The sequence below is a fragment of the Pseudonaja textilis genome, chromosome 1 (genome assembly GCF_049901715.1).
Source record: "Pseudonaja textilis isolate UNSWEBS1 chromosome 1, rPseTex1.2, whole genome shotgun sequence".
Classification (NCBI taxonomy): domain Eukaryota; kingdom Metazoa; phylum Chordata; class Lepidosauria; order Squamata; family Elapidae; genus Pseudonaja; species Pseudonaja textilis.
In genome coordinates, this window is record NC_141990.1 from 156,136,020 (window position 1) to 156,146,242 (window position 10,223).

At 37.5% G+C, this 10,223-nt stretch overlaps 1 protein-coding gene and 1 long non-coding RNA gene across 3 annotated transcripts in view; one reads left to right on the top strand and one right to left on the bottom strand.

Annotated features, from left to right (window-relative positions):
* LOC148127884 (uncharacterized) overlaps positions 1-1,395 on the bottom strand; it is a 114,434-nt gene extending 113,039 nt beyond the window's left edge. For both annotated transcript variants that reach the window (XR_015740673.1, XR_015740672.1), the window contains exon 1: positions 1,312-1,395. This is a non-coding gene — a long non-coding RNA (uncharacterized LOC148127884). The remainder of the gene's footprint in view (positions 1-1,311) is intronic.
* Positions 1,132-10,223, top strand: part of LOC113444245 (cytochrome P450 2K1-like) — a 25,193-nt gene continuing 16,101 nt past the window's right edge. The window contains exons 1-4 of the mRNA XM_026712905.2: positions 1,132-1,326; positions 5,060-5,222; positions 6,246-6,395; positions 7,015-7,175. Coding sequence (XP_026568690.2) covers positions 1,144-1,326; positions 5,060-5,222; positions 6,246-6,395; positions 7,015-7,175 — 657 coding nt within the window. The 5' untranslated portion in view covers positions 1,132-1,143. The remainder of the gene's footprint in view (positions 1,327-5,059; positions 5,223-6,245; positions 6,396-7,014; positions 7,176-10,223) is intronic.

The following is a 10,223-nucleotide window of genomic DNA, read 5'->3' on the forward strand; positions in this document are numbered from 1 at the left end:
ATCCAATTTATCTCTTCATAAACTCTAAACAACATTTTTCCTTATTAACATCTTAAAATGTATGCCCCTTCTGTCATCAGACCTCATTTAAATTGATATACATGTAACATGTTTGACTACATGTAGCTGATTTACAGTGCAAAGGAGTGGTTTCTTTTATCCTGTCCAATCAATTTTTCTCTTGAATTTTCTTTAATATGTTAGCTATAAAATGGAATGTAAACTAAAGATCTGGGTTCTCTCTTTGAATGAGAGGAATCCCTTTTATCAGAATATTCTAATAAATTGTAATTAAATGATCTGTGAATCCTGGTTTGTCTCATTGGAAAAAATGCATGCTGAGGCACGAGCCTAAAAACCACATTTGGCCTTCATCCCAATGAAAAAAAGAATTGCAATCAGCCACCATTTTTATGTTAAAGAATGTTTGTAAATATGTGTAACTGGACAGTTTCCTCTACAACCCCACATCTGATACATCTATGCTAATTCTACTTAGGAGATTATGGAAATTGAAGTCTAAACCTATGGAGAGTGACTAAGTTGGGCCACCAATGACATCCACAGATATCTTCCTCTCAGTAGACACTAGACTGGCAATCTCTTGTGTAGGCCAAGGGATCTTTTTAAACCAAGTACTCTTTAAACATATAAGAAGCAAAACTGAATCATTATTGGATAACTCTGAAGTTGGTCTGAAAATATGTATCCAGACATAAAGCATAAGAGTCCCTGCGAGTATAGGAAAAAATCAGAGAAAGACATGACACTCAAATGGCTCAAGTAAAAGAGCATTTTTCCCCTCATCCTTTTTGGGGGACTTAACTGGTGAGGAGTGTTTACTCAATGTGTTCACGGTTCCATACCTGTAAAGAATTAAATGGAATGCTAGGAAAATTCTGGTACGTCTCCAAAATATCTTATTTGCTATAGTTTAATCATTAGCAAAGGATGACTGTGAGATACTCAGTCTGCCTTTCTAACTTTAAGGGGTTAATTCCTTCAATTAATATTAGCTTTCGGCTTGAGTCAAGAATTTAATGCTTCTATTTGGACCTTTTCAGTTGGCAGACACTCTCCTTGATCGTATTGTGTGGCAAACTTTTTATTAGAACCACAAAAGAACTTGCCAATTAAAAAGAAATGGATTGGATTGTTTCTATTTCAATACTGTTTTTATCTACACTTATCACGTTGCTCCTTTTCAAAATGGGCAACCCCTGGAAGAAGAGCTCCAAAGATTTTCCACCAGGACCCAGGCCTTTCCCTGTTGTTGGAAACCTCCACATAATGGATCTGAAGAAACCTTACCAGACAATGTTAGAGGTAACTTTTCCATGTTTCTGTTGCAGGGAAAAATTGCAGCATTCTGTGACTTTTGTAGGCAAGGGAAATGACAACTTGTTCCAACCAAAAAGAAATGAGAAAAGAACAGAATGCTTTTATTAGACCAAATGGTTCCTTCATTCCCAACAAATAAAATAATGTCCTATTCATCCTTTTTTATTAATCTATTCCTTGAACTTAGGTACATCTTGATAAGCATCAACAAAATATATTACTATAGAAAGACAAAATGGATAGTTTTGAGATGAGGGCTTTGAAATGTGTGCAAAAATCTTCAGTTTAGAATAACTTCAACTTAGCTTTATTCCTCCCCAAAACAAACAAAAACATGCTATAATTTTCAGTAAACAATTCTATATATACATACCATGTTTCTCAGGAAATAAGGCTGGGCCTTATTTTTTTTAGCTAGGCTGTCTTTTCAAGGGGTGCCTTAATTCCCCCCCCACACCCGCATGTACCCTTGCCTCTCCACTGGGACGCTTCTTTAGTGGCTGTAAGGAGCACCCCACATGCACCCTTGCTTGCCTATCTGTAGCCTGCCATTGTCCATCTGGCAAGCCTGGACACTGGGCCATTTCTTTTGACCCCTGCTTTCCCTGCCATAGTCGCCCCCCGCCACCTCTCCCCCTTTCTTTCTCACACACAAGAAAAGCGAGCAAGAAAAAGAGAGAAGTGGGGGAGGCAGTTTTGAACACGTCCAGGACTTTTCAGTTGTCATAATCAGCCCCTGCCATGGGTGTGTGTGTGTGTGTGTTTTCTGGCAGAGATTAGGGAAAAGGGGGTGGATTGGAAGAGATTTTCCCCATGAGAACGGGGAACGCAATGCTTGTAGGGTGTGATTTATCCAGGCTGCTCTCTCCTGTTATCTCTGCTGTGGGGAAAGGTTAGGTTCACTAAGATATGCTTCTATGGTGGATTTTTGATTTTTCCCAATTTGCTTGCTAGAGGGGGCATCCATTCTCCTCTAGCCTCTGCCTCTTCTCTTTGACTCACAGCTTCCAGAGTTTTCCCAGTCTCTGAATAAACACCCCGACCCCACCAATGCAGTGTCTCTGTATTAATTGTTATTCTGCCTCATGCAACTTACTGAAAAGCTAACCTATTTGGGTTTGCAAAGACCCGATTCGCGTTTGCAAAGACCGGGTGATTCCAATGGATCCGCCCCCCACATCTCCTTCTCTAAGGAAAAGTTGCTCCAATTTTAACAGTGAAGCAGAATGACAACAATTAATACAAAGAGACTGCATTGGATGGAAGCTCCCCCACCTGTGTGTGTGTGTGTGTGTGTGTGTGTGTGTGTTTATTTGGAGACTGGGAAAACTCTGGAAGCTGTGAGTCAAAGAGAAGAGGCAGAGGCTAGAGGAGAATGGATGCCCCCTCCAGCAAGCGAATTGGGAAAAATCAAAAATCCACCATAGAAGCATATCTTAGTGAACCTAACCTTTCCCCACAAGTTTCCGCAAAGGCTGCAGAGATAACAGGAGAGGGCAGCCTGGATAAATCACACCTTACAAGCATTGCGTTCCCCGTTCTCATGGGGAAAATCTCTTCCAATCCACCCCTTCTTTTCCCTAATCTCTGCCAGAAATACCCCCCCTCCACACGCACACACACACACACACAGACAGACAGACAGACACACACACACACACACCCATGTGTGATTATGACAACTGAAAAGTCCTGGACGTGTTCAAAACTGCCTCCCCCACTTCTCTCTTTTTCTTGCTCGCTTTTCTTGTGTGTGAGAAAGAAAGGGGGAGAGGTGAAGGAGGGGGGGCTTTGAATGAGCAATGACTGTGGCAGGGAAAGCAGGGATCAAAAGAAGTGGCATTACAGAGGTGTGATCCGATGGGCAGTTGAGTCTCATGGAATGAGTGGGGCAAGTTCCCCCCGCCGCCAGTTCCCCCCAATGCCTCCTCACCTCAAGTTGTAAATGGCCGTGCATGCACTTAAATAGGCCCAAATTTTGGAGGCAGGCCTTAATTTAACTGCATGTGCACAAAACAGTGATGGGCCTTCATTTTGGGGTGGGCTGTATTGTTGGAGAAACACGGTATAAATAATGTGTAAATATATCAGAAATAGCATGTTTCCCAAGCTGTTTATTAGGGGTAAATTTAAATAAAAATGCATTTCTTTGAGAAAGGTAAATACAAATTAATTGCACCAAAAATATATTTTGACGAGGAATAGAATAGAAACAGAGTTGGAAGGGACATTTGAGATCTTCTAGTCCAACCCTCTGCTTAGGCAGGAAACCCTATACCACTTCAGACAAATGATTATCCAATCTCCTCTTAAAAACCTCCAGTTTTGGAACACTCACAACTTCTGGAGGCAAGTTGTTCCACTAATTAATTGTTCTAACTGTCAGGAAATTTCTCCTTAGTTCTAGGTTGCTTCTCTCCTTGATTAGTTTCCACGCATTGCTTCTTGTCCTGCCTTCAAGTTCTTTGGCTTGACTCCCTCTTCTTTGTGGCAGCCCCTGGAAATATTGGAACACTACTATCATGTCATCCCTAGTCCTTTTCATCAAACTAGACATAATTCCAGCCAACTTCTATGTTTTAGCCTCCAGTCCCCTAATCACCTTTGTTGCTCTTCTCTGCACTCTTTCTAGAGTTTCAACATCTTTTTTACAATGTGGCATCCAAAATTGGATGCAGTAAGCCAAGTGTGGTCTTACTAAGGCATTATAAAGTGGTATTAACACTTTATGTGATCTTGATTCTATCTCTCTGTTTATGCAGCCTAGAACTGTGTTGGCTTTTTGGCAGCTGCAGTACACTGCTGGCTCATATTTAAATGATTGTCCACTAGGACTCCAAGATCTCTTTTCACTAAGAATTCTACTTCCATCATCTCCTCTCAATCATTCTCCATAATCTTCTTGCCCTCATTCTCCCATATCTTGCTTTCCAAATTAATGATCTTTTGGAAGCAGACATTTCTGTGTCATGAGTGCTAGTGGGAAACTTTTACAACAGACATTATGTGAAAAAACTGCAGGGAAAAGTTTGAGGATAGTGAAGCATCATTTCACCACCTGCCTCCTGCACTTACCACCCCTGCACCTACCTACCAAACCAGCACCTATACCTACCACAGTATCACCTATACCTTCCATAGGACTGCCTTATGTCTAAAGATATTTACCAATGTAGTAGGGCTGTAATACTACTATCCTTTTCATCTTTTATATTACCTTCTCCTACTGGTACCTTATGATTATATTACTTTGTTGCTTTTCATGTACACTAAGAACTTATGCACCGGAGACCATTTCTTTGCATATCCAATCACACTTGGCCTATAAACTATTCTATTCTATTTATTGTATTTATTTATTTGATTTGTCAATCACAAGATAATAGGTATAAGAATAAACATGAGTATGAATCCAGGAAATAGGTATGAATAAATGGGGACAATAGGACAGGGACGGTAGGCACAATTGTGTGCTTTTGCATGCCCCTTACAGACCTCTCAGGAATGGGGTGAGGCCAGTAGCGTATAATTTAAGGGTAAAAGAGTGAGGGTTTGAGGAGGTAACAACAGAGTCAGGTAGTGCATTCCAGGCGTTGACCACTCTGTTGCTGAAGGCGTACTTTCTGCAATTGAGTTTGAAGCGGTTTACATTACATTACAAATCACTTTTTTTGATCACAGCTATCTCTCTCCAACTCCCCCCCCACCCCATCCCCAGCTATCGAAACAGTATGGACCTGTATTCAAAATCCAACTAGGACTCCAGAAAATAGTGGTGCTAACAGGATATGAGACCATAAAGGAAGCTCTGGTGAATAAGGCTGACGTGTTTGCTGAGAGGGCTCCTGTCCCCATATTTGAGGATTTTTCAAATGGTTTTGGTGAGGACCTCCTTTCTATCTCAATACAACATATAACTGGAAACATATAACTGTACAATGAAGTCATATGTACCTATAACAAAGGTATCACAGGAGCAGAACAAATTAGAATCGACTGAAACTGAATTGACTGAAACTGGTTTCAAATTTAGTAATAACTTAGCTTTTTCCAAAATAATAACTGAAAGAGATATAAAGAAACATAGGGAAAAATTAAAGTTTTTTTTTTTTAAAAAATCACTGTACATACCAAGAAAGAAAAAAACCATGTCAGAAACTAAATATAGGAAGCAACTACAGAAAAATAGTGTAGTTCTTGCTAAGATTTTTGTTGGTTATATAATTGTATATGTTGGATTAAATAATACCATAGGGTGGGTTTTTCAAATATATGATAATTTTTTTTTGCTATCTTTAAAATGTTACTTACTAGCCATTTTCGGATGGTTTTTTTTTCTGTTAAATGGGACCATAGACATCTTCCTCAAACTCATCTTCTAATGATTATCAATATATTTTTGAGCAGAATTGCTTGGCTCTTTCGCATGCATGAGTTAGATCAGTGTTTCTATATGCAACAACTTTAAGACATGTGCATTTCAACTTACAGAACTGGTCTGGGAATTCTAGGAGTTGAAGTACACACATTTTAAAGTTGACAAGGTTGTTTCTGACTAAGACAAACACCAAGGTAACAAAATTAAAAAACTGAACTGAATATTTAAGGAATGTTCCTTGGGATGGAAGAGCCAACTGGATGACTATAGGACGCCCTACAACCCTTTCATCCTTCTTCCATCCCTTTCTTCAAAATCAGTTTTGCACAGTGGTGGGATTCAATTTTTTGAACTACTGGTTCTGGGTTGGTGGGCGTGGCAGGGGAAGGATACTGTAAAATCTCCAGTCAAAGTGGGGTATTTGCCAGTTCTCCAAACTACTCAAAATTTCCACGACCAGTTCTCCAGAACTGGTCAGAACCTGCTGAATACCACCTCTGATTTTGCATACTCTTTTTTTTTTCAGGAGTAGCTTTTTCCCATGGTGAGAACTGGAGGGTGATGAGGCGATTTATGTTAACCACATTACGGGACTATGGGATGGGTAAGAGGTCCATGGAAAGCAGAATAGCTGAAGAGTGCAGTTTCCTGGTAAAGGAGTTTGAAACTTATAAAGGTGAGTTGGTGTTTCTTCTGGGGTTCAAAAACTTCTCTGTCTTATGTTATCTTGAAGGGGTTGAGATTCCTGCATGACATATTCCAGACTCCCAGAACTTTAATTCTTTTTAAATAGTTTTTATTGAAGGGTATTCACAATTCTAAAAGATTATAAAAACTCAAATCAGAAAAAAATATAACATAGAAGAAACACAAGGTGCAAAGAGGAGAGAGAAAAAGGATCAAAGAGAGACAAACAATCTCCCAAGAAGAAGAATAAAAAATAAAAGAAAACAAAGCTAGAAAAAATATTATTTAAAGAAGGGGCTCATTTCTTGCAACAAGTACAGGAAAATTAATAATGCCTCACTCCCTTTGAGATTACATAATGGTTCACCTCTTCCCATAACTACCCCTCCTTATCCATTCACAAATTCAAAACTCATTGTGGTTTCTGTCCAAATGTCAGCAAAAGGTCCATAAATGTTTCCAGAAATTTTTTTTTTAAAGCAACATTTTAACTCTGATTATAGAAGCTAAATGATGCTAGAATCAAGGCAATGAAAATACAATGTTAATAGTTATGATAGTTTTATATTGTATTAACATTTTGATGAAAGTCCATATTTGTTGTCCAGGAAAACCATTTGAATTCAGAAGAATTGTGACTGCAGCTGTTTCCAATATCATAGTATCCATTTTACTTGGGAAACGATATGATTATGAAGATCCAAGATTTATTAAATTATTTAGCTTGGCAACCGAAACTGCCATGCTTATGGGAAGCCCGACCATGCAGGTAATGATTATTTATCTGAAAAGCATTAGAAGCTCATTTAGAGGGTAGGCAAGGCAGTGTGTATTTTTCAGGATTCATTGCAAAATCCAGAATCTAATGTAATATTGAAAAACTTTGTGATGATTCAAAATATTTTTTTAAGTGGCACAATATTTCCATTGTTCTTCCACTTGAGTATACAAGTATGTATAGAGGTATGTCAAATATTTATATCCTATATCAAAAGTTTCCTGCAATGGGAACTTGGTGCAACTCTGGTTCCATTTTCCAGTCAATTTACAGAAGAAGTTAAGAAAGACTAGAATCTAATTCAAATGTGTTTCAATTACTAAGAACGAATAGATGAAAATTTTATATGTTAATGAGAGCAACATAATATTAAATAAAGCTGTCTATGACAGGACCTCCAAAATTCCCCACCAAATTTGTAGTGGAAAATTTCCTGGACACTGTATATTGCAAGCCCTATCTTTAAGGAAACTGAAAGGACGTCTATTTCTGAATTGTAATTGCTCTATCTATATTATTATGTTTTCTGGTATAATATACAAATAGATATCATTCATAAAGTCTTTCCAAAATGATATTTTAGGTATGTGACTTCTCTATTATCTCTGTTATTTTGTATCTTTCAGCTGTATAACATGTTTCCCATGCTTGGCTTCCTTTTTGGCACTCCTAAGAAAGTCATGAAGAACAAAAGGAATTGAGTGCTTTTGTCCATGAAAACTTCATCCAATCTCTCAGTAATCTGGATGAAAATGACACAAGAAACTTTATTGATTCATATCTTGTACAACAGCAACAGGTAATGGAATGTGCAAAAATGGCAGCTTGAAGTTTTCCATAAAATTTGCAAATGGAAGTACCCACAATTGGCAAGAATCCTTATTACAGGAAAAGGCAAACCTGGCAAATTTGCAAGGGTCTCCAAATATCGAGCAATTTATTCACTTTGCCTAGTGTTCGGTATTCTTCTTTTGAAAGTTTTGTATTATAGCTACTAACCAGCATTATTGCAGTCACACATCACCACTTAGCCTAATCTTCTAAACAATTGAGAACTCTAGGAAAATAATAATCCACAATAATTTTTAATATATTTCTTAAACATTATGTTAGGATCCATACTAAGGAATTCTTCCTCTATATGGATATCAATAAAGAAAAATTTACTTTGAATACCTATAAGTTGGCACACATTTGAGGAGCATTATATTTAATTATGATGAAGTTTTTGTTTTGATTCTTAGAAAATTTGCACAAAAAAGAGATAGCTGCATACAAAAAGCTTAAAACATTTTGCATCTACTAGTGCAGGCCATTTAAATATCTTTTGGACAAGTCAGATTTCCTCTGAGGAAGAGTGGAAATTTGTCTTTTTAAAAAATATCTGGACAGTTGCTGATTTGTTTAGGTGAAGCTAGAGATTGCTTTAAAGAAGGCTGCACATTCTTTTGCAATTTGTCTAGGAGTGCACCTGTCTAGAACCAATTTTAAAAGCAGGTTCTTTTTTTTTCCACTCTAGGAAAAGAAGACCCAGAACAATGGCTATTTCCACCATGAAAATCTAGAAAGAATCCGTGATAAATCTATTCATTGCTGGTACGGAAACAGTCTCAAGCACTCTATTTTGGGCCTTTACTCTAATGATGAAGTACCCTTTAATTCAGAGTAAGTGCTTTACAATTTGACAGCATCCATTATGTCAGTGATCTTGATTTCATAAATTCCTCTTACCCAGTCTATCACAGCTGCTAGAAAAAACAAACAACCCTTCCCTTAAAGACTCTCAATACTACCTCATTACTTTAATCAAACACCCATTAATTCATTACCTCAAAACTTACAACTTTTTTACCTCATCACCTACATCAATGATTAGATAATCAATTTCTATAAAATATTTTATTAATGGTTTAATTGATTTATTGTATTAATTGATTAGTGTGATTAGAGTGTTTAGTGCAAAGAGTGTGATTACTGACTAGTTTAAAAGATTCATGTAATTTAATTGATTAGTAAAATCAGTGATTTAGTGAATTTAATTGAACAGTGTGACTAATGATTAGTGTAATTAATTGATTAGTAGTTAGTGTAATTAATTTGATTAGGGTTGATTGTTGCTTAGGAAATTATCTGACTAGATTACTGCAATTGATTGATTAGTGTGATATTGGCTATATTGATTACCCAAAATTGTTCCATTAATTAATTCAATCAACGTATTACTGATCTTAACAAACCTACCATGCCAAGAAAAAAAAAAATCCAATGCCAAACCACAACCTAAAGAGAAATTAATCCCCAAACAATGAACCACAGACTCTGCACATGCCTTAAATGCTACAAAACTCTAAAGATAATGAAAACTCCATCAAATGTTCTCTGTGTAACAACATTACGCTTATCATGACTGCTTGATTACTCAAGCAAATGATTCAATACCTAGAATCATCCAATGAGTTTCCATATCTCTGTAAATCATGCAGACCCAAACTGGGATCTGTTGGAAGAGTTGATACCATTGGAAACACATATTTACATCCTTGACACCCATAGTAGCATCCTGGGACGCCTTTAAAAGAAAGATTATCCAACTCTAAAAAGACACAACGCAAAAAACTTGAAACATCCAATAGCTACAAAACCACATCTCTACTCAACAACCACAACCCAATCCACAACCCAATCCACAAAAAAATAACCCAGACAAATATTGATATCCCAACTCCTCATCAGAGAAGCTGTTGAGGCGTGGACCGGAAACGCCCAAACGCCCATCTTATTTGGTCTAGAGGGCATCAATGATAATGATGACATCACAACTGTCTGAAACATCATCAGTGATTATCAAGGCATCAACCATCTCCCCCTGATGAAATACTTGACATTTCCAGCATTGGTTTAGAGCTCAAAACAGATGTGTTTCTGCAGGACCCCTACGTTTTCCAGCAGGGCTCATTTGCAAAAATGAATCAAGCAAACGCAAATTCATTTACACTATAAACTTCACCCGCCAAAACCAACACCAACCATAAGAACCTC